At 35.9% G+C, this 25516-nt stretch overlaps 2 protein-coding genes and 1 pseudogene across 10 annotated transcripts in view; 2 read left to right on the forward strand and 1 right to left on the reverse strand.

Annotated features, from left to right (window-relative positions):
• The window catches only part of LOC104593606 (ARM repeat superfamily protein), a 108423-nt gene extending 107073 nt beyond the window's left edge, over positions 1-1350 (forward strand). For 4 of the 6 annotated variants that reach the window (XM_088891240.1, XM_088891243.1, XM_088891242.1 and 1 more), the window contains exons 29-30: positions 245-298; positions 660-942. In XM_088891240.1, the coding sequence (XP_088747366.1) occupies positions 245-298; positions 660-797 (192 nt within the window). In that variant the 3' untranslated portion in view covers positions 798-942. Of the gene's footprint in view, positions 1-244; positions 299-659 lie in introns of all 6 variants that reach the window. The other 2 variants (XM_010253540.3, XM_010253542.3) reach the window with 1 other exon arrangement.
• Positions 1351-9737: 8387 nt separating this feature from the next.
• TFIIIA (transcription factor IIIA) lies at positions 9738-14052 on the forward strand. Of its 4 annotated transcripts, none has more exons than XM_010253538.3 (9): positions 9744-9894; positions 10144-10235; positions 10362-10408; positions 10752-10922; positions 11198-11332; positions 12282-12564; positions 12767-13002; positions 13255-13398; positions 13520-14052. In XM_010253538.3, exons 4-9 carry the CDS (start codon positions 10788-10790, stop codon positions 13709-13711), a joined length of 1125 nt encoding a protein of 374 aa, XP_010251840.1. In that variant the 5' UTR covers positions 9744-9894; positions 10144-10235; positions 10362-10408; positions 10752-10787; the 3' UTR covers positions 13712-14052. The 4 variants fall into 4 exon arrangements, with proteins under 4 accessions (XP_010251838.1, XP_010251840.1, XP_010251839.1 ...); XM_010253537.3 differs by having other exon boundaries at positions 10362-10404; XM_010253539.3 differs by lacking the exon at positions 10362-10408.
• A 7652-nt stretch (positions 14053-21704) lies between these two features.
• Positions 21705-22596, reverse strand: LOC104593722 (protein PHR1-LIKE 3 pseudogene; annotated as a pseudogene).
• Positions 22597-25516: the final 2920 nt, after the last annotated feature.

Raw genomic sequence — 25516 nt, forward strand, 5'->3', positions numbered from 1 at the left:
TTTATTTTTTAAGGTCTAAAGGGTTGGCTTGGATCTGGGGACAGAGGACTGCTAATTAGTATTGGTGGCAGGGGCTCTGGTAACTTGCCATTGAGCAGATATTTAGATCAGGATCCATCTTTGGATAGGTCCCATCTAAGAGGCAAAATCAATATGATCAGATGTATATAGATAATATGATTCATGCACCATTTTCAATGCTTTGAAGTAACACTTCTGACAACCATCCAAATATTTGTTTCAGAAAGACATTTTGGATGAAAATATGAACTCAGTTTTTGCCCACTTAATCTTCAAGGTGAGATCCATTGAATTGGGGGAAGGAGGGTACAATCATCCTAATCTAGCAAAGAATTGCAAATTATGGGGCCCCAGACTGCTTTTGGATCCTGAATCCCCAGACCTGAGCTTTTGCTTCCTGTTATTCATTATAAGGTTTTCTGCCTTGTATAGTAGTATCAGGCAATGATAATGGGATTTTATGTAGATTATCTAGTATTGATTTCTTGGCACATTTATTAGGTTGTATATTGAGTTGTAAGATTACTTTCCCTGGATAGTGAAGTATTATTTTGTTTTGGAGCAAGAGATTACTTGCCCTGGCATTTGGCAAATATCCTTAATTCTTACTGAAACGGTTCCATTTTCATGGCTTGCAGCCCACAGATCAACAGCAGCGCCTCTCCATGTGTTTTGACAAATTGATGGCAGATGTTACTCGAAGTTTGGATTCAAAGAACAGGGACAAATTCACTCAAAACCTGACTATATTCAGGCATGAATTCCGTGTCAAATAGCATTCACTTCCCTAGATATACATGGACGCATCTTTTGGGTGAAATTTTCAACCAATATACCAGATGAACAATCGATGTTGCGATCTACCATACTTCTTTCGGTTGCAGATAGATTCTTTTGGTGCTAGTCAGACTGTCAGAGCACCTCTGTTGATGATCTTCTGGTGCTAACAAAGGAGAAAGAAGGTTTGTGAAGATCACTGGTATGCTTGCAAATTGGATCAGTTCTCTGTGAATTCTTTGTAGTTGTATTTAACTCTTTCTCTTTTCCCTTGGGAGCCAGGGAAGAGCTAGAAATTTATACAGGGGTAGTCAAAGGGCATTGGGATTTCTGAAGCTAGTGGCTAGTATGATGTTAAATGGGGATCAGATCAATTCTTTTACTCAAAGAAAAAAGAAAGATGTATATAAGTGATTCTTTCGTTTTGTTACAGAAATGGATTTCTGAAGCAGATCTCTGTACATTACCCGTTCTTTTATTTTGTAATTGTTGATGTAAGCTGAAATTTGCAGAATTCCTGCTTGCCCATGTATAGCTTTCTTTTCCAGCTGACCATTGATGTTGACCATTGATGTTCTTGAAAACAGTACGAGGGAATCTTTCTTTCCCAGCTTCTACGTTTATAAATCTGAGAAAGATTTCATGAGCCAAAGAAACGAATCCTAAATACATTCACCCATCCAGTCTACCCCTCCCAATACCCTAGGGGGCTGCTTGCTTCTGAGTTCTTGGTAGTGGGACAGGTTTTACATTTATAATCCAAGGTTTACGATGGTATGATCGTCTACTTCCCGAGTTCTGGCAATTGTCTAATATGTTGCGTGCTGTTTCTAAGCATCTGAGAAATACTGGTGTCTATGATATTCAAATGATGCGTTTATGTTCCTGCATCAAATGACTGCATTTTTCTGCGAGAAAAGACCCAGATTCAAAATAAAGTGTTCTGTTTATAAACAGAATGCTCTTTCAATGTAAACAGTGGATATTATGTGAAGTATAGAGATTTTCTTGCCCCATAAACATTGTAAATTTGTAACTATGAGTGCTGCTCCAGTCAGTGACGGACCACTAGCTGGCTAAAGATAAGTAGATTCTTGTTATCTGGAGAGGTTCAAACTTCAAAATATTGCTATATTGTACTAAATTGCAACGCATCGGTTTTCAGGGTCACTCATGGTTTAGACTTTAGAGTGCTGCCTTTCAAGTGGAATTGCCAATATGTTATTTATAACTTTACAATGCCTGGTCTTAAGTAATGTAAATAAATCATTTTTTATTTAAGGACTTCAAAATAAATCTCCCTTCACAAAACTACATATAAACAAAAAATATTCATTGAATTTATTAGAATCATAGTGAATCGTAGGAACAGTATATATCATAAGATTTGTTAATCAAATCATACGATTCAAATGCTTGTTTACTTCAATCGTAGGAACAGTATTTAAGGACTTCCATCTTCTCACAAACGAAGTGCTTGTTTACTTCAATATGCTTCATCCTTTCATGCATCACAGGATTGTGGGCTATATTAATCATTGCTTTATCGTCACAATACAATGACATTAGATGTTGAATTTTTACTCCTGACTCTATCATCATATTTTTCAACCGCAACAATTTAGTTATCTCATGATCCATGACCCTACATTCAGCCTCTGCACTTGATCTAGCAGTCATGGCTTGCTTCTTGCTTCTCCAAGTCACCAAATTATCCCCAACGAAAGTACAATGACCTGTTATATGTCGTTTGTCATTAACAATGTCCAATCAGCACCGATAAATGTCTCTACCCTTAGGTGACCATGCTTGGAGAAGAGAAATACCATCTGCATGAAACTTCTTCAAGTACTTACGAATTCTTCCTATTGCAAAAAGATGAATGGTTCTAGGGAGCACACATATGGTGCTTTAACACTTTGGTTGCATAGGCTATATCAGGCTTGGACATGGACAAGTACAACAATCTCCCAATAAGTCTTTGAAATTGTCTCATCTCAGAGGGACTCGTCACTTTCTTCTCCAAGTATGATCAACATCAATTAGAATATTTGCTAGTTTAATTCCAAATTTACCGATGTCCTATAGGAGATCTAGGATGTACTCCTCTAGGAAATAAAGATGTCATTGTCTAACCGTGCAACTTCAATCCAAGGAAATATTTTAGGGGCTTAGATCTTTAACTTCAAATTGAGCTCTCAAAAGCTTCTTTAGATTCTATATCTTTGATTCCCAGATTCCTATAAGTAAAATGTCACTTACATAGACAATAAGTGTATTCTCTCTTAACAAAAAAGGTATGGTTATTCTAACACTATCTAAAGCCAATTTGCTTGACTGCATTATTGAACCTTCCAAACCAAGCCCTACGAGATTGTCTTAGGCCATACAATGATTTCTTGAAACGATACTTTTTCTTTTATATCTTTTGAAGAAAACCTCAAAAGCTGAACCATGTAAACTTCTTCTTCAAGATCACCATTCAGGAACTCACTCTAAACACCTAATTAATGTAATTGCCATCAATGTAGAAAGGGAGAGATAGAGTTCATCTTATCAACTAAAGAGAATATCTCCTTGTAATCAACACCATATGTCTAGGAGAAGCCCTTGGCCACCAACCTAGCTTTATACCATTCTTTTGAACCATTGGAATGATGCTTAACTACAATCACCCATTTGCATCCCACAATTTTTTCCCTTCATGAAGATCAACCAAATTCCACGTGCAATTCTTACAAAGAGCATCAATTTCCTCTAGCATAGCATTCTTCCACTTAGGAGAGTTTAGGGCATCTACAATAGACTTAGGGATAGAAACATTAGAAATAGCATAAAGAAAAGAATGATAAATACTACAAGTGATGAAATGGCTAATAGGGTGCTTAGTAGTGCATGAATAAGTGCTTTTGTGAATAGTAAAAGGGAGCTCAAGATCACAATTAGGGTCACACAACGAAACATTAACTGGTTCAATAGAACATGCACTACTTTTCAGGTTTGCTTCCTAAGAGTCCTCTAGTTCAAGAAATGTAGTCTCGAGTATGTCTTCTTCTGGTGATGAACAACAAAATGGCATGAAACAACAAATGGAGTAGCAACAAGAATAGAAGGAACAACATGCTTCTTTTTCTTATTACTATTCTCCCCCCCCCCCCCCTGACAAGAAGCAAGAAAAAATGATTGAGACTCAACAAAGAGCACATCCATAGAAATGAACATATGCTAGGAAATGGGATAATAACACGTATATCTCTTTTGGGTCATGGTATATCCAAGAAAAATACAATGAATGGAACGTGGGACAAGTTTACCACAAGATGGGGACAAATCTTGAATGGAACATTAACAACCAAAAATATGAATAGGGACCGATTGTTCTTCCTCTCAGCAATGTCATTCTATTGAGTTCTCAAACACATACTTTGATGAATTATCATGATGAGAAAAAGTTGGTTTTGATCATTTCTAAAGTATTCACGAGTATTGTCTAAGTGAAGATCTAAGACTTCTACATTATATTGAGTAAACACCATTCTTTGGAATTCTTGTATTACTTAAGGAATGAAATCATCAATGTAATTAATAAAATATCTACAACCTCCCCTAACAATTACAATAATAGGGCCCCACACATCAAAATGAACAATTTGAAAGGAAAAAATCAATAATTTTGTTCTTTAGAGAAAACTTGTTCTACAATGTTTGTTTGAAAGACAAGTAGGACATTAAAAAGAAGAGTCAAACACTAGCTTAAATGACTTTGGGAAGAAAGCTCTTAAAGATGAAAAAGACAAATGGCTCAGACGGTAATGCTTAAGTAAAACATGGGCATTATTACAAGGACTCTCATATTGAGTTAGAAAACTTGTTGTATTACTTGACTCCAAAGCAACAACATCATCCAAGATGTTGAGACCATCAACCACACATCCCTTACCAACCATCTATACTACTAAAAAAAGTTTGAATAGCTTCTAAAATTTTTGGAATTTTTATTAACTAAAATACCCCTCAGTTTTGAAATATGGTCCCTTTCTTATGAGGGTAGAAAATGTAAATTGAATACATTTAAGGTATTAAATGGAATTCAATGCATTCAATTCCTTCTCATTAAACCTCACATTTAAGGTATTAACTCCCATTCACCCTCATTGAATCATATATTTAAAGCATTAATTTATTCTCATCACTGAATTCCACTAATTAAATTTATACATAATAAATTAATAATTCCAATAACATAAAAAATTACACTTTTAAAATCTACAAGGAAAAATAGTGTTTTCTTTTAGGTGCTGGTAAGAAATTAAACCATTTTGGATCAAATGGGCCAATTCATGTTGCAACAGTTAAACAATAAAAATTGAAAAATAGATAAAGTGAAAAAAGAAATATAGAAATTAAAGGAAAATTTGGAAATATTTTTATCATATATTTGACATTAAACAATAATAAGGGTGTGGAACTTTCTATTTTACTAAAATGCCCCTATATTTGAATTTAGTACCTCTTTAATTGTGAGGGGCCAATTGGGTGAATCCATGATGTCATTGTTAAATATTAACATATTTAAAACATAAACAAATTTATAAAATAAAAAATGTAGAAAAAATGGGCCATTTATTTGATATTTGATATTAATCATATTAAATAGTCATAAAGAAGAATTCTTTGTATTGATAATGGAAATAAAATACAAATTTTAAAACCAATCAAAAAATGAAATTGATTTCCTATTTGGTCGAGGCCAATAGTTCAACTTTTAGGTCAAATGTGTCAATATTTTTTGTCTTAATTAAATAATAAAAAAAGATAAAATAAAAAAAAAACATAAATTTTGCAATAAAAGCGCTTGGAAACATCTCTAACATGGTATACTCATCATATTAAACAAAAATAAGTGCGATAAATAAGAATTATTTTTACACATTTGGAAATATAAAAATTGTCAAAAATGTAATTTGAATTTAGTCCCTTTTTAATTGTAAGGGCAAAAAATGTAATTTGAACTATTATTTTTCACCTCATTCAAATCCTTCACATTAAGTCATATATTTGAGGTGCTAATGCCCATTCTATCTTATTAAGTCCTATATTTATGTTAATTTTTCACTAATAATTGCTATTAATTAGATATATGTCCAATAATTTTAAAAATATAAAACCACAATCCAAGTGATGACTAAGCAATTCAACCATCATAATCAAATTGGTCAACCCATGAAATCATAGTTGGATAATAAAATTTTAAAATAGAAATAAATATAGAAAATTACAAAAATATAGAAAAATTAGACACATTTATGATATTTTTATTAATAAAATTAAAAAGTAAGAGTAATAAACAAGAATTATTTTTGTTGATGATGAAAATGAAATACATAATCTAAGCTAGCCAAAAATGAAATTATTTTCCTATTGGACTGAGATCAATAGTTCAACTTTTGGGTCAAATGTTTTAATTACCTTTAATACCATTATTAAATAATAAAAAATAATAAAATATAAAAACACAAAAATGAAAAAAAAATAGATAAGTTTTACAAAAAAAAATCATTTGGGCATATATACAATATCCTATATCAATCGTATTAAACAAAGTTTTTGTACACACATAGAAATAAAAAAAATTAGAAAACAAAAATTGAACACATCTATAATTCTATATTTATACTCCTACTAAAAACATGAATAAGATTGTAGAACTTTTCTTTTAACTAAAATTACACCATTTTTTTGCATCTAATCTCTATTTAATTGTGAGGTTTAAAATGTAATTTCAATTATTACTTTTCACATCATTCAATTTTCTCTCTTTAAATCTTACACTTTTTTGATAAATAAATAGAAAAGATACACTACGAAGCTAGGTTTGACAATGATACCTAAGACTTTGCATCCCAATATGAGGAGTTTACATAATTAGATTTGGATTTTGCAATCTGCATTCAATTAATAATAAAAAACAAAAAAAAAATGCATGAGTTTTATAAAAAAAAAATTGGATACACTACTGCTGTGATTATAATCATCTAGAATTACCACATGCAAAGCACTTATATACTTACTAGTTCTCACAAAAGTCAAACCTTAGAAACACAAAAATTAGAAGAAAATCGTTACACTACAATTCAATGACTTGGTAATATAAGTAATGGATAAAATATTGGTAAGAAATTTTGGAATATGATAAACTGAATGAAGGTGAACACCGTTTTGTAAGGACATAGTACCTTGGCCAGCAATGGTGGTGTGAGAACCATCTACTAGTCTTACTTTGTCTTTACTAGGGAGTAAAAGGTATACTAAAAACATGCTTGTCTCAGTCTTAGCAAGCATGCGGTTGGTTGCCTCATAATCAATAATATAAGGGGTGGAGGATGAAGTAGACACATATGGAATGTAGATGCTTGGTTACCTAAAGTGGATTACATGTGAGGTAGGAGTGATAGAGTCTCTTCTTCAAGTTGACAGCGAGTCATTCCATACTCTTCCAACTAATCACATAAGGTATTCAAGATTCCCTCCTTAGAGTTAGAACCTATGGAGGTACTCTTCTGAGATGAGCACCAATACTAGAGTTAGCTGAACTAGGTTTCTTCCCAGACTGTTGTGGTTTCTTCTTCTAGAAGAACCGAAAGTTTTATGATCCCAACATGTCTCATTGGTATGTTGAGGTCTAAAACAATGAGAACACTGTAACTTATCTTTGTCATCATCTTCAGTCTTCTTCATTATGTCACCACCCATTTTTACTTTCACCATTCCCTTTGGCCAAAAAGAAAGCAACTTGTTGCTCCCCCTTCTAGAGGATTCATGGCTATCCTCCTACTCTCATTAGATTGAATTAAAGGGTACACTTCCTGAATTGATGAGAGCTCCTTACTCCCTAATGTTTGAACATGAATGGGCTCATAACTTGGATTAAGACCAGATAGTAAAGTAAATACCCACTGCTGAATTACAAGCTTTCTATACTCTTTTGCATCTGATTCATTTTCTAGTCAACATCTTAATAATAATCAAACTCCTTCCACATTGATATGAGAGAAGAGTAATAGGATGATAGGCTTTTTCTCCCCTTGTTTATAAGTGGATGACTCTACTTAGAGTTGATATATACGAGCATAGTGCCTTTGCTCAGAAAAACCTGTTGCATCATCCCACATGAAGTTCTTCTTTAGACAAAGGTGAATAAAGGTCATGAGCCAAGACATAATCGAGTAATTGTCTCAGTCCTACTTATCACGAGTTGAACCAACCACCTTAGGTTGAAGAATAGCACCAGACAAATACCCAAGTTTTTCTCTTGAGCCCACATACATTTTAGCATTTTTCACCACTCCAAATAATTTGGTCCATCAAGGACAGTGATCACCATAGCGAAACCCTAACTCCAACACTTGGATTGACCATATCCTGACTTTTAGAGACCTCTAAGATGACTGAATATTCGATAGAGATTGCCCAAACACAAACGGAGTAGCAACCACACTTAGAACTTGTACTAGAAAAGGAAAACAGCATCAACCAAGATAAAAATCAGTCTTGTTTAATTGTTAACAATTACCATCGACTGGAAAACATAGAAGCAACTTCATACAGCACCGATTAAAAAAAGGGAAAGAGAAAACACATATAGCTAATCCTAACAGTCTATACACTACCAAAAAATGATATTAGCTAGAATGAAAGAAAAATCCTCAAACACCAAACACACCACTACACAAATTACCAGCTGGTCTAAAACTTGGTGTTGAATCCATAAAACAAGGCACAACATACAACATACAATCAAATGGATTGCAGACCACAAAAGTAGAGAAGTATTGAGAAAGCTTCTCCATGAACTCATAATCCCAATACAAGAAGAGAGAAAACACCCAAAACAATCACCCTTTGCATTGCCAAAAGGGAAAAAAAGAATAGCAAAAAATCACTTATTCGATTAGTTCTCTTCTAGATTTAGTAAGTTTTGATCATTCTAGAGAAAACAAAACAAATTAGAGGAGAAAAAAAGGAAGCACATGAGCTTCAAACTTCTTCCAATCCTGCTCTGATACCATCTAGTTTCAAAGAGAATAAAAAAGAAAAGAAGAAACAAAAGGAAAAAGGGAGAATGTTTGGCAAAAGTTGTTAGTGGCGGTTCCTAAACTGACTTATATATTATGGTGTTTAAAAGGTGTGAAAAATACACAAGTACCCCTGATTGTAATATATTAACATAAACAATCCTAACAACAAATAACATTAGCAAATAAGGCAAGTCCAAACAAGTCCATTTTTGTTTGATAAAAAGATCTTTTAAAAAGATAATTAAAATTATAAAATTATTTCTTGTAGGGATTAATAATTTAAAATCATAAAATCATATTAGTTATTTGAAATAATACAATTAAGAAAGATATAAATAAATTGAATGTTTGACATACTTGAATGTGTTGTATTATTATTATTATTATTATAATTTTCGAGGGTTGTAGGGTTTGCTTTCAAGGGTTCATCTATTTTTAGGGTTTTCTTTCAAAAAAGAAAACCGTAATATTCTAGTTGTTTTTTCTCCTCTCTGAAACAAAAGCAAAAGAAGACTTTAGAGAGCCGGACTTTGGGGCCGAACCACTGAGCTACCCTCTTGTGTAGCTCCTTCAATTTCTACCAAACTGGATGATTGGACCGGTTGAACCGTGACTTAGTCCCTCGGTTGATTCGGTCATACGCCCAGAGCCACAGTTGTAAAAAAACCGGAAAAAACAGTTGACCCGTCCGGTCGGTCCTAGAAATGGGTGAACTGGTCCCGGTTTCGTGTAACCAGCCGGTTATTTGCAGTCTTCATTTATTTAAGTCTTTGAGCTGGAAAAAGACCAAAAAACCTACAAAAAGACAAAAACAAAAGTTGAAAACCTTTGCCCTACCCCAATTTCGATCTATAAACCCCGAAAAGACCAAAACGATTTCAAACCCTAATTTCTCTTTTGCTCTCTCTTCTTCTTCCCATTTCTTCCACCGCCATTCTCAAACTCAGCAGGCCAGGAAGGCGGTTGCAAAACCCACGGCACCACCAAGGCGCCAAAGTTCAAGCGCCAAAAGCGTGAGGTTTAAAATTTTTTCTTTGACTATTTTTGTTATTTTGACCCAAACCTTTATTAAAATCGATTTGGCAAATGACTAAAAATTTGAAATCATCAAAGAAATCATATGCATAATCGGTTGAGTATGTTGAAAAAAGTCGCAGAACGACAAAACCAATCGTATCTAGCCTTTGTTTTCTGATTTTGTTGCTTCATTTATTATTTATAATTGTTATTATTTGCATCTTCACTTGTGTTTTCATTTTGATGATAGCATGATGTAGCCTTCTTCTGTTTGAGAGAACAAAACCCCTGTTTTGCCAGATTTGTTGGTTTGACAGTCCCGTTTAGGAAGACGAATTGAAGGTTTCCAGTCTCCTCTTTTTATCCTCTCTTATTCTTTGTTTTTTCATGTTTCAGTTTTTGTTTTTTTTTTTTTTTTTAATTTGCTAACTTTCAATTATAAAAAAGTCTAATTGTTTTTTTTTTCAGTCCAAACTCAGTTGGTTCCTGGTCTCGTTTCGGAAGAAGAATTGTAGGTCGCAACTCTAAGTTTCAATCTACTGTCTCTAATTGATTTTCAATATTTGGGCATTCTCAGTATCTCAGTATTTCATATGTTTAGTTTTCTTCTTTTTGAAATGGTCTTATTTTAAATATATTTTTATTTCTAATTTTCTATATTTTGTCTATTAATTACTTATATTTTTATTTATTACATCATCATGGTTTGACCTCTGGTTGAACCTCTCCCCTTTCCAGTTCTTTGAACATTGGTCTTTACATCTTTTAGAGAATTCTAGGGTTTTTTTTTATGTTTTTTCGAGGGCTCATCTGTTTTAGGGTTTTATTTGTCTAAAACACTTGGGAATTTTCTTGTAGGTTGTTTTCTCGACTCAAGAACAAAAACATTAGAAGATGGAAGGAGGAGATAAAGAAGGTGCTTTTACAGGGCCAATTTTCAGAGACATAAGGCGCTACTACTGTGAATTCTGTGGCATTTGCAGATCCAAGAAATCTCTGATTACCTCTCATATCCTCACCTACCACAAGGTTTCATCTCTATCTACCTTTTTCCCTCATCAAGATTAAAACATATTGAAATTGATCCAAGTTTTTTGTGGTTTTTGATGGTTTACTTTTTAATTTAGTATTTAATGAGTACAATCGCAGTTATTTGCGTGTTTGTATGAATTAAGGTTGTAGAATCATGTGGGTTTTGTTTGTATTTGCCACTTGGACATTTTTCTTTGTGAAATGTTTATTGTTGTTTTCCAAAATGATTTCTCAACTAGTTTTTGTTTTCTGCAATTCCTTGTAAAATTCAGGACGAGATGGAGGAGAAAAGAGATAATAATGACCAAGAAAAAGAGAAAAGGAAATCAAATACTTGTGAAGAGTGTGGTGCAAGCTTCCGAAAACCTGCATACTTGAAACAGCATATGCAAAGTCATTCAATCGAGGTAAATTGTTTGTTTTAGTGATTAATTCTTATGTTAATGTTTTAATGCTCTTTTGAAATTGCTGGCGTATAATACAGTATAATTAAGAATAGTTTTCATACCTTTTCAGCTTATCCACTTGAAATTAGTTCTCTTGGGGCTACTGTGATACTTCCTCCACCCTGCCAAAATTAAAAGAGTCCAACGAGAAATGGAGTTGGTGGGAATGGGGTGATCAGGCAGGGTGGTGCCGTTATCTCTGTAGTTCCCCTTGATGAATTTAATCTATTATCTGTTTGTTCCTACACTTCATGAACTGAATCCATTGACTCTTTAATATTAGCCATCATGAGCTTAATTTAGGGGATTGTTACAGTATTGACTGTGGAACTTAAACACTCTCCAAGTGGATGGTTGTTAAGGCCATGCTTTTTTCAGTAATTATTATGTTGAAATGGAGTTATGCAGGACTGATGTTCCATCTGTCAAAAAAAAAGAGAAAGTAATTGGGTTTCATCTTTTATCCGTTCCTCATGTTTGAGACATGAATTTTTGGTGCAAGTAATTGTTTGGCTGACAAATACATTTTGTTTCTATAGTTACTGACGTCTTTTGTGAGGGAATTTGTATTGGTGTTTTACATTTTCTTCAGTATTGCATGTTTTAAGGAGAATTTATCTCGCAGGCTTTAGGGTTTATTTCTGGATTATCAAAATATCAAAAACCCATAGATGTTATAGCGTGAAGCATTGGATCCCATGTAAAGAACTCCAAAATGCGAGGGGTGGTTCATTAGCTTGAATGGACCAGTACCAGGCAGGGGGACCGCCTGAGAAGCTCCATCAAGACAGCCTCAATCACGCACTTCCTCATTTGCAAGGTTTGAAAATATGTTAACATGTGTATTTGTAATATTATATATGCATCTAAAAAAGTTGATTTGAGCACTCTTTATTTTACTACTTTGCAGAGGCCTTTCACTTGTCCTGTGGATGACTGCAGTTCAAGTTATAGACGAAAAGATCACTTGACTCGACACCTCCTCCAGCACCAAGGCAAACTCTTCACCTGCCCTATGGAGAACTGCAATCGCATGTTCTCTTTACAGGGCAACATGAAGCGGCATGTGAATGAAATGCATGATGATGAAGAGCCTTCTTTCTCTGAGGGTGATGGTCAGAAGCATGCCTGTGAGGAGTGTGGAAAGGTGTTTAGATTTGCATCAAAGCTGAGGAAGCACATGGACTCTCATGGTTAGTTAATTCTTTGGTTGAACTTTTTTGAGTTTGATTAAGCTGTTTTTATAGATGCCTAGATTTAATAGTATTAAAAAACAACACTATAGTTAGACTTTCATTCTTTTGTCTTCAAATTCTTATACATTGTAACAACGAATTTCTCTTGGTGATCATTTCTTGATCACAAGTTAGGCTAATTAATCAAGTACTATTGCAGTTAAGCTGGATACTGTGGAGGCTTTCTGCAGCGAACCAGGCTGTCTTAAATGCTTCACAAATGTTGAATGCCTTAAAGCTCATATCCAGTCTTGCCACCAGTACATCACTTGTGAGGTCTGTGGGGTGGAGCAACTGAAGAAGAATATCAAGCGACATATGAGGACACACGAAGCTGGAGTTACATCCGAGAGTATTAAGTGCAGTTTCAAGGGCTGTCTTCACACATTCTCAACTGTAAGTTCTTGAAGTAATTGTTTTGACAAGCTTTTTTTTTGGAAAAATACATAATTATGGTTTTGATTTGTTTAAACGTCTTCACACATTCTCAACCCACTAACTTGGAAAGTATTGATAAATCAAAAAATGAATGATTTCCTTGTTAAAAGAATTGATAAATTAACCACCAAAAGCTTGTTGGTTATTTAGTCCAGTTTGCATTACTGCTTGGATGCTAACTCTTGGTGTTCAATTATTTTTATGACTCAGAAATCAAATCTCAACCAGCATATAAAGGCTGTTCATCTCGAGCTTAGACCATTTGCCTGCCGATTTCCTGGATGTGGCAAGAAGTTTCCTTACAAGCATGTAAGAGATAATCACGAGAAGACAGGAACTCATGTTTATGTCCAAGTAAGTTTGAAAACGACGCTTTTGGAGGCTAGTGCTTCTATTCTGATTTCTGAAGCAATGCATTATTGCTTCCGGTATCAATGGAGATGAAATGTGGGTAATGTTGATTTCTTTTGTTCAGGGGGATTTTGTGGAGTCAGATGAGCTATTCCGCACAAGGCCCAGGGGTGGGCGGAAAAGAAAGTGCCCGGCTGTGGAGACATTGCTGCGTAAGAGGGTTCTTCCACCCAGTCAAATGGATTCGGCTTTGAGCCAGGGTTCTGACTACCTTGCTTGGTTACTGTCCTCGACCACCCACGATGAAGAGCAATGAGATGAGATCATGAGAGAGGTGTCCATAATTTTGTACATGATGATATTTTATATATATACATAGTAAGTCTTCTTGGTAGTCTTTCCAGAAGATTTAGTTGTTTTTCTCATGACTGTCATCTTTTGTAATATTTGTAACGGATTACTACAGATGTTTAGCATGGACATGGTCTATGAATCAGCTTGTCAGGGTAGCAATGTTTAGCATCAAGGGCCTTGTATTGGATGTATTAATTGGGGACCCATGACCCAAATTAAATGTCAATTACATTTTGTAGTAAAACTCTCCCCTTTCGTCCATGTTATAACTTTTTGATTCTAATGATATCTTTATTTTTCAAATTTGCATTACTGTGCATGTGCAAATAAAGGGTAGGGTAAAGATAAAAATTTTAGAGGCCATTATTTTTTAGGTAAATTTCTTAAATTATCCCTATTGTTTGTGAAATTGACTAAGTATACCTTTACTGTTTGCTTTTCATTATTTCTCAACTTTCAAAATAAAACCCAATTGATGAACTGTTCCGATGATATTTCGAAGACAGATTGAATTTGCCCTTCATCCCACCAAGAAGACCCCTGGGTTGTGAAGAGTGTTTTGGTCACCAAGTTTTCTACTGTTTCTGAATCACTGTGTTGGAAAACTATGAAGCGAAGAGTGTTGCTGTTTGTCTGCAAATTTACCCTCCTCTTACCGCCACAACCCCTCCGCTCCAACTATCAGTCAATGGAGAAGCTCTTCATCTACGTCTCCAGCTCTAATTCTCTCTGATTCTGATTCCATCTTTATCTGTGTCACGGGCTCCAATTCTGTCTCTAATTCCAATTCCGTCTTCATTTACGTCTCCGACTCCAACTGTCTCTGATTCCAATTCCGTCTTCATTTACATCTCCGGCTCCAACTCTAACTCCGATTCCAACTTCAACTTCGTCGCCTCTGGATTCTATTGCCATTAAAACCGATCGTCTCCGGCATCTGTTGAGTGAGAGAGAGTTATGATTCAATCTCGTCGTGGGTGAATTCAAATGAACAAAGCGCAAACGATACGAATTTGAAAATCAATTCAATTTCGGTTCCCTATCCAAATTTTGACGTATACAAGTCTTTAAAGCACTGCAACTATACCCACCACACCACCCCCTCACCAATGGACTATAGTCATCGACCGACTCCATCTTCCGTTTCACTCGGCTCTGACCCACCAAAGTGTCGGCATCAGAATCTTCTGAGATATGCTTCACCAGAAATAGATCAAGCAGCGGCTTCTCCGCCAAGAAGCTACGGTTTTCTTGCTGATTATTGGCATACTTCGTCATCAAAACAAGGATACTGTTGGAAAGTTCTTCAACTGGGTTAGTTCGTGCTTCAGGTGTGTATTCTCTTTCCTAAGTCATTCGTTCTCATCGAGAAGCTCCGCCATGTTGTTGCAGCTTGTCGCCATGTTGTTGCAGCTTGTTGCTCTATACGCCGTAATGGGAACATTCGAAGGTGATGACTTCCTCGTCGCTCGAATTTGTCGGGGATCCCGCCCACACGACCGGAACTGCTATTGTGGTAATGAAGGGAAAAAATTCTTGTGCTTCAGATCCTCCAAAGATTTAGTGATTTCAATCAGTGCCTTGGACCGAAAGCAAAAGCTTCAAATTCTGCCGATGCTTTGATTCCAAGTTGGTTCTTCAAGCGCAGAAAATTGCTGAATCCATAAGAAGTCCACTTCTGTGAGAAGTTTCAGATTCGCTCAAATAACCAACAATCGCTTGCTGCTCTTTTGAAATCCAAGGTCCCTCTTTTTCCCTGCAACTCTGCAACAGCAGAGAACAGAAGCTTCCTTTTCCTTTATCGTCACCGTCGTTGTTGTTGTGATTTCTCCTCTCTGGTGTGAACCTGCTTTAGAACCTTAAAGAAGAAAGGGAGGGTTTTACGGATTGGCGAAGGGCCGCTTGGAACAATATGGATTGCTGCACACTAGAGAGGAAACATATTGTAAGATCCAGGTTGCTGATACTGATATTGGTGTTTCAGCAGGTTTGCCGCTGTTGAAAGGAAGAAGAGGGTAAGGGTAAAATTGGGTTTTAAAAAAAATAGGGAGAATGATGGTTCAGCCCAGGGTCAAAATTTTTAAGCCTATAGAGTGGGGGTATTTGTCATTTTGAATGTTTATAGATATGCAGTGGAATTCAGAAATCTACATAGGTCTGTTCATACTTTCCAAAAACATCATGCGTGTACAAGTTTTGACGGAATATTAATGGTAAGCGTAGAGTTAGTCAATTGTCAGAAACAGTAGGGTACCGTTATGCAATAGTCAAAGAGTAAGATATACTTAGTCAATTTCTAGAGGGGTAGTTTAAGAAATTTACCCTTATTTTTTGGAGTTTTTATGGTTCAGTTCACCCCTAATTGGGCTCTATTTTTAAATAACCACGTTGGGACAAATCATCTAGGGTACCAACTGTGCTAACCCTTGGTTTATGCTAAGGCTGCAACTTGGGCCAAGTTGGCCCGAACCCAACCCTAACCCAACCTGAAAATGTTGGATTGGGTTGGGTCGGGTTGATGCTCGGGTTGAAATTCATGAACCCGACTCTATAGTACATGTCATATATATATATATAATGTTTTTTGAAAGACTAAAACCTTAATAACATTATTTTATATTTTTTGAAAATTTTATTCATCTCCTCTATGTTGTTTGCCGCTCAAAAAGATCTATTGTAAGCCATAACACATAATAAACTATAGTCATTTCTAACACTGATTTTTTTTTTCTGAATTTTGTACCAAAAGAACAAAAAAAAAACATCAATAAACAAATACTAATGAAGCATAGGATTAATGTATGTAGTGAAAGTTGAGTTAAGATCTAAAATCAAGAAATTCTATAAGGTTTTAAGGGATGGGAAGAAGGTCGGATTGGGCCTAGCCCGAGCCCAACCCAATCCGAAATTGACTTCAGGTTGGGTTGGGTTGGGTTAGGGTTGAAGGAATTTAGTTAGGGTTAGGGTTAGGGTTAGGTTGGTCAGGTTGAAGGTCGGGTTGGGTTAGGGTTAGGGTTGGGGTTTAGAACTTAGGGTTGGGATAGGGTTGGCCTCAACCCGACCTAACCCGGCCCGACTTGCAGCCCTAGTTTATGCAATCACATTTTAACTTTTAATCTTTTTATGACCTGAAGGCAAATATCCGCATTATAGTGTCTTTAGAAGCTGAGGAAGATTCCCTCTCGTACTGTTTTCAATAACATTAATGGTCAACACCAGTATAGTAGGACCGTAGAACATTGGAAGCTATACAAGGGCAAGGAGGAATTTTGTAAATTTCAGCTTATACCAACAATTACAAAATAAAACAAGGGTTTATGTACAGAGATCTGCTTCAGAAATCCACTTCTATACGAAGATGAACGAATCACTTGTATACATCTTTCTTTCTTCTTTGAGTAAAAGAAAAAAAGAATTGACCTGATCCCCATTAACATCACACTAGCTAGCCACAAGCCCTTTGACTACCCCAGTATAAATTTCTAGCTCTTCCCCAGCTCCCTAGGGAAAACAGAAAAAGAGTTAAATACAACAAAAAATAATTCACAGAAAACTGATCCAATTTGCAATCATATCAGTGATGCTCATAATTCACCTTTGTTAACACCAGATCATCTACAAAGGTTCTCTCATTGGTACCAAGACAATCTATCTGCAACCGAAAGAAGCATAGTTTTGAAAACCAAATCGGATTGGATAGTCGGACCAGAAAAATCGGGAACCGATCAGGTGACTAGTTTCGATTTTCTCCAAAATCGGAAATTTGCCCAAAACCATTGATTTTGGGAAGCAAACCGTTGACCTGGGCAGTTAACCGTTCGAACGGTTTTGACTGTTTTTTAATTTTTAATTTTTTTGTCAGAACAGGCCGATTGTTCGGGTTGAACGGCCCGACCCGGTAACTAGACCCCTGACCGGTTCGGTCTCTGGGTCATTTTTAAAAACCATGGAAAGAAGTATGATAGATCGCCACAATGATTGTTCATCTAGCATATTGGTTGAAAATTTCACCCAAAAGATGTGCCCATGTATCTATAGGAAACCACATACTATTTGACATGAAATTCATTCCTAAATATGGTCAGGTTTTGAGTGAACTTGTCCCTGTTTTTCGAACCCAAACTCCAAGTAACACCTGCCATCAATTTGTCAAAACACATGAGAAGTCATTGCTATTGATCTACGGGCTACAAGCCATGAAAATGGAATCGTTACAACAAGAATTCAGGATATTTGCCAAAAGCCAAGGCAAGTAATCTCTTGCTTCAAAACAAAATAATTCTTCACTTTCTAGGGCAAATGATCTTATAATCTCATGAATGTGTCAAGAAATCAATACTAGACAAACTACATAAAACCCTATTATCATTGCCTGATAGCTTGATACTACACAAGGCTGAAAGCCTTATAATCAATAACAGGAAGCAAAAACTTAGTCTGGGCCCCATAAGTTGCAATGCTTTGCTAGATTAGGATGATTGTACCCCCCCCCCCCTTCCCCCAATTCAATGGATCTCACCTTGAAGATTAAATGGGAAAAAACTCAGTTCAGATTATCATCCAAAATGTATATTCCTGAAACAAATATTTGGATGGTTGTCAGAAGTGTTACTTCAAAGCATGGTTTTCAAAATTGGAATAGATCGGACAGTCAAACCGGAAAAATCGGCAATTGGTTAGGTGATCGGTTTCGATTTTCCCCAAAACTGGAAATTTGCCCAAAACCATTGATTTTGGTAAGCAAACCGTTGACCCGGGCGGTTAACCGTTCAAACGGTTTTGACCGTTTTTTGTTTTTATTTTTGTCAGAACGGGCCGATCGTTCAGGTCGAACAGTCAGATTGTTCGACCCAATAACTAGACCCTTGACCGGTTCGATCTTCGGGTCGTTTTTAAAAACCATGCTTCAAAGCATTGAAAATGGTGCATGGACATATTATCTACATGCATCAGATCATATTGATTTTTGGTGTAGGCTGTCTCTTGGGCGGGACCTATCCAAGGATGGATCTTGATCTAAATATCTACTACATGTTTAGTTACCAAGGGCCCTACCACTAATTAGTAGTCCCGTGCTTCGAGATCTAACCCTTCCCTTTAGGCTTTAAGAAATAAACAAATAAAACTACTCGTTGCCGCTTATCTAATATATATATATATATATTAAAGGAAGGCTTTCAGGCTACAACCCCCACCATTCAGACATGTGGCTTCTTCAAATTTAGACACATGGCATTTTCTGAGAAGTTGTTGTTAAAGTCGACAACCCATTACCACCATTCAAACGAGTCGCCTTCTCATTTTCTAGAAAGCTAGACATGTGCCAATTTTTGAGAAATTCCTGCTAAAGCCCATAACCCACTACTAGGATATAGCCCCCCACCATTCAGACACATGGCCTTTTCATTTTTCTGGAAAGCTAAACACGTGGCATTTTCTGAGAAGTTGCTGCTAAATCCCACAACCCACTACCACCATTTTCAATCCATTCCTAAAAAATGTAGAAAATGCAAAAGTGGTTATCCAGAACCACTTCTGCCAACATTATATCAATCTCAGTTAATCATTAACCCTCTACATATCATAACAAAAGAAAATTATCCATATTCTTATAATTATTGAAAATCTATTTTTTGAAATAAATATTTCTTGAAATTTTAATAATTATTTAAAATATTAATAAATATAAATTTAACATTATTGATTCCATAACGTAAATTTAACATTACTGATTCCCCGTACTCAGTACAAGGTCATTCACTAGTTTATAATAAAATAATGTTTTAACCTGTTGTTGACTCATCTGGAAGACTTGTGACCAGGTCATAATCCCTGCTTTTGTAAACCTCTAACCTGTTATATTGCAAAAAAAGCAATTTTCTGGCTTAATAGTATCAGCCCAGATGGTAAATTGTTGGTCTATCTGAGTTGTTTAATTTTAATTTTTATATTGATCACACAATGAGTTTGACCCATTGACTTGGATAGTCAAATTGTTGACCTGTTGACCCAGAAAGCAGTTCAACCTCTGGGCTAGATTTTAAAGAGTCTGGATCTCCTACACAGTGCGTCTTGCACAAGTTCCTGAACATCCAATCATAGGATTCCATATAAGCATCCAATCATGTGCAAATGTTGTACGTGCAAAGAATGTTAACAGACGTCAAACACCCTTTTGGCCTTTTTCCTATTAAACATTAAAAAATTAAATGAAAAGAAAAGACATAATAGTTTAAACAGATTTATCATTTACCCATAAGAGATGTGAGGGAGAGGGGTTCTCATAAATCCCATCTTTTTCTCAATTCCCTCCTGGCCTCCACTGGTACCACCATCTACTCCACTATCTTCTACTTTGCCGGTACCACCAGTTTCGGTAGTTATTACCTCTCCTCCACCGGGTAATGGTGCCATAGGAGGAACAATTTATCTTTCACCCAACAGAGGTTACATTGTCTCACCACCTCCCAATTCCTCCCTCCTCAAGCCTGGTCCAATTCTGTTTGGTTGAAGACTTCCTTTTATTTTTCTCAATTGGTCTCTTATCTATCACCACTTTCTTTATAGAGATAGAAACAAAACTCATAAATAATAATTAGATTAGACTTGTAGATCTACAATTTGGCACAATGGAAAAGAACTTGGGAGTATCAAATTGTTTCTATACAAGCATTTTGATTTGATAGTGAGATCTATATTGAATTATTTGTTCTTTCTACAAAGTTATTATCTTTCCTTTTTTATTTTTAAAATGCAAATTAAGATGGTTCTTTTCCTTTTTTTATGTTTGTTTGGAAATATCAAAAAGTTTATGGTGGTGGAGTGGTGGTTATTCGAAACAAAATGGAATGAGGATTTGAGGATCCTCCAATTCACCAACCACGTGTTATGGGGTTGTGGAAATTAACAGCAGAAAACCATAATGGTGAAAAGAACGATGGTTCTGGGAAACCAAAAGAGTCAGAACGTTCCCTATGGAGAATAGTGGGAGAAGCAGCGGTGGTGGCAGTTTGGCAAAATAGATAACACCCACTTAATAAATCTTTTAAAAGGGATCGATTTCAACTTTCATGTTTCAGTAGATTTACATGGAGTAGTTGAATTTGAAATTGAAATCACGATATGTCTCATTGGAAAGAATTTTTGTGTCACCTGTCCGGTAGGAAACAAAAAGGGCGGTGCTGGTGAGGATAAAGGGTTTGCCGATGAAAACAAACTCATGTTATCCTCCACCAAATTTGTATCTCATGGCTAGGCTGGGTGGTCAAAACTTCTTTGTTTTTCATGACTAAATTTCTAAAATAATTAAATAAATTAAACGAGCATCTTGAGACATCCGCTAAATTGTTCACACATGTGCAACATTCATAATGTGTGATGCTAATGTGTCGTGATATGTTTGGATGTATAGAAAGTTATGTAGAAGGGATTGTGCAGGAGATCCAAGCTCAATTTTAAAACATTGTACCAAAGTATTTCTAATAAGTGTTGCACCAAACTACCAAGCTATAGAAAGGAAACTTACTTGAGAAGCCAAAATCTGAGCTTTTAAGCCAAAATTTGAGCTTTAGAAGTACTTATTTTAACAACCACTCAAGGTTGTTTGGTAACTAACTTTCCAAATCACTTATTATGTTTTTAAGCACTTATTGGGGTGGGGATGTTTGGTAAGCTACTTTCCCCATAAGTGCTTATATTGACACAAATGAGAATTTTAGCCCTTACTTCACTCATACATATATACAATGCTTTTCACATGTTATACTATACATTTCAACTAAGAGTCCATGTGGATCCCACTTCATGACAACTGAGAGCCCACGTGGGCCCACACGTGAATCACCATGTGGACCCAATTAATAATAATAATAATAATAATGATAATATTCAACCAGGGAGCCATTGGCTTTCATCGAATGCCTGTCATTTGTTCTTCATGGGATTGCTCCTGCCTTTCATCGAATGCCTGACAATATCCACTCAACATCTTGCCGCATATCACTCTCCTAAGCCAGTGAATCTCCGCCAAACATGGGCCTTGATCTTTTCTTCATCATTGCAGCTTGTGAATCCATGCACATTGGAGATACTGGGCTTCCAGTTGATGTCAGGCAGCTGTCAACAGAGCAATCCCCAACCCGAGTTGGCCAGTTTGAAGCAGATCCCTTCAAGAGCTGCAAAAATCTTAGATAAGGTAGGCATTTTGATGGTGTCGAGTGGGACCATACCCAGACAATCATTAGAAACTTTGATCGCCAATTCAGAGAGCTCTTACCTGGCAGCTTCAAGCCTAATTGATGCTATGGTTTGCTCAGTGAGAGCCTTGCAGGCTTTCTCAAGTATGGATTGCAGATATCTGCCTTGCGCTTTAATCCGAAGGTGAAGATTTCACTGGACCTCCAGCTGCTCATGCAATCTTCTTTGGACCTCCATTTGCACCCGCAAAGCCTCAGTAACCTGGTAACCATCTTGAGCCATCATTCTTGATGATGCTGATGAAGATGATGAAACAACACTCTGACTTTCATCTTTAGAACTGTTAGTGAACTCCTTGCATGATTGCTTCCCTAGACGATATTTCTGTAGATGAGACTTCAAATGATCCAGGGTAAGTCCCTTTACACCCATTGTCCTCATAATGGTCTTTGGTGTTGCTTTGTTAGGGCCACCCAATTGAGTAATAGCATCTACAAATCTCTCATGGAGCTCAGTTGTCCATCGTAACCGAGGCTTTGAATCGGTAGTGTGAACCAGACAAGTGTTACCAGGTAAACTAGTGCCTTCAAGAGATCCCTATAAATCTTCATGGTCGACGCTCCCATCAAGCGAGTGAATCCCAGAGTGCATTTTCCTTTCTGCTTTCTTCCGAGGCCAGGTGCCCTGAAAATCTTTAGACCCAGTTAGTGATTGGGGCCCCCAAAAGCTTTGCAAATCCAAAGAGTTGTTCTTACAGGGGAGCTCAAGTGTAGATCTACGAAGAATAGGGAGTTCAAGTTAGAAAAAAAAAACCAAAAAAATGATTAAATGATAAAAATGACTTCAGAAAATAGAGGAAAGTGGCCAAACGACAGGTCCACCGACCACTTTTCCTCACCGCTGATCGTCACTGGTGGACATGCAACTGGTGCGCCGCTACCTGGTAGAGATGTTCGAATGAATGGAGGAGGTATATCCCTTGCACAGGGGTATTTTAGGTATTAAAAGAAAATATTAGGGACTGGTTCGTCCCATTTTTTTGGAGAAGTACTTCTTCAAGAAGTGAGGAAAAAAAAGCCAACTTGAAGTCACTTTTTTAAAGTACTTTTTAAAGTACTTCCCCACTTTTTACCAAAGACACAAAACCACTTAATGTATGGTCCCAACTCTTAAAAGTACTTATAAGTGTTCTCAAACAGGGGTTAAATCAGTAAATATCTACACAAGAATTATTGGATTTGTTAGTTGTAAGTACAAGACAATGCCATGATTCACTTGTCTATTCATTTCAGATGTTAACTGAGAATTTGATAAAGTTCACAAAAATGGAAGCCTAAATACGATTTTAATTTTCAAACTCTTTAGGTGCTTAATTGAGCTTTTAAAGGTTATAAAGAGGGAAAAACAAGTTGCTTCCTACATTTATTCTGGTTATTAATACTTAAAATTAACCTAGCAAATTTCCTAAACAGTTTCTTACACCACGTTAGAGAACTCAATCTGGAATTGAGTATTTGAATTTTGAAGTGTTCCTTGGCAGTATTTGCTTCGATTTATTAGAAGCTAATACTTCTCCTTAGCATATTAGAACCATTCTCTCTGATTGTAAAGCTTACATGTTCAGTGGTATATACATCAAGAGTTGCAAATAGACTATGTTTGGTTCTAACTCTCATTCTTTGTCTCTCTTACTCAAGATAAAATTTTAAAATGAACAAAGAATGAATAAAAATGGGTAGTTTGAGAAAATATTACTATGAACCAAATACATTTTTTTCTAAAAAAATGATTTTTTTTTTCAAACTGATAAGTGCCATATATTGTTCATTTTCATTATTCTAAAAAGGCAGTCATAAATTGCTGGCCTAGGTCTCCAAAACCATCAACATAAATGTTTATTGGTGTATGGTTGATGGTCAATGTCCACCAATGTAAGTTTCCATGTCAACCCACCAATAAAATCTATGGTGACAATTTTGTAGACCGGTTAGTGGTTTATGACCACTGGAATAAAGCTTTTTTAAGAATGAAAATAAACAATATAGGGCATGGTTATTTTTCATGCTGCAAGTTACTTCAATTTTTGTGTTATAGGCTGATTTTTCATTCTAAAAAGAATGAGGCCCATGGCAAGAATATTGTAACCAAATGCTTATTTATTCTTGCCCATTCTTGCTCAGGATGAGCAAGAATTAAAAGGATGAGGCCCATAGCAACCAACCAAACATGGCATAAGGTGGCTCATAATCTAGATAAATTCTTTCAATCTCTTATATCTATTCTTGGTGAAAGTCCTTGATTTTCTGGCTACAACTTTTATGGTCTGTTTGGTTGCTGAGAAAGGATGTGATGAGAAGGGATGGGATGAAAAGATAAAGTTTATTTTCTCATTCCTGCCACCCTATGTTTGGTTGTTGAGACCAGTTATCCTACCAAATATGTTTCCTAGTGTTTTATTGCTAAGAAAAATTATAGATTAAAAATTATAAAAGTTTATACTTTTCTGTTTAATTAAAAATTACAAAAATTACAGAAAATACAGATTGTTGAAAACCAATTCTACAACTGGGATCAATAAATCTGCATAGGAGTTTATTAGATCTAAAAAAATAAGAAGCAAGATGGAAGGAATACCTGATAGTGCTTTAAAGAGTCTAAAAAATGAAAAACCCCACTGTAATTTAGTAGATCTAGCACAAGGGGTTGCAAATCTAAAAAAACATGATCGATCCCGTTCTGACATACACTATATACACACAATCATCAGACGATTGGGTGATAATGGCAAAGGAGAGGAAAAGAAGAGCATCACCTTCTCTTATTTGCATCTACTATGACGAGTCTGAGAGTCAAATCTGAAAAACACAAACATGTCTGATCTACATCACTAAATTCATCCGATGGAAAAAACGGCGACATAAAATGGTATTACCTTCGCTAGTGATGAAGAAGATGATGGTCGGAGATGTGACCATTGAAGGTGTGAAGCTTGAATGGGGAAGAATGAAAATGAGTGCATAACGAGAAAAAATACAAAAGAAATGGCATAAAGAGAAGAGAAAGGATAAGAAAAAAGTGTTCAAATGACCTACCCTTTGCCAAAAATGATGATGAAGACAATGGAGTTGTGACCGTTGGGGTGTTTGAAGCTCGGTTGAGAAGTAGAGGAACTGCTGTTTTCGATAAAATTTTCCCACTTAGTTCTCACTGTTTTCGTTTCTTAATGGGGTCACACCTATTTGGTGAGACCCTGCATCCCTATTTTTGTGAACCCATTTCTCATCGTGTCTTAGTGTTTCTCCCAAATCAAATGCGAAAAAAGAGGAATCTAAAGAGAATGTTCTTCCTTTCTCATCCCTGTTGTGGCAACCAAACGGACTGTTAGTAACAATATATCCTAAGCATTTGTTCCATGAATTTCACTTGATTAGGCTTAAAAAATTAATAAAGTCCTTGACAATATTCAACTTTTGATTTTAATTGGTACTCACTAGTAACCTCCAAATCCCCAATATCCTTCTTAAAATGTAAATCTACAATATAGTTTGCATTGTCCGTGACGAAGGGCTCA

This window comes from Nelumbo nucifera, chromosome 7 (assembly GCF_055504915.1).
Source record: "Nelumbo nucifera cultivar China Antique chromosome 7, China Antique-T2T, whole genome shotgun sequence".
NCBI lineage: Eukaryota > Viridiplantae > Streptophyta > Magnoliopsida > Proteales > Nelumbonaceae > Nelumbo > Nelumbo nucifera.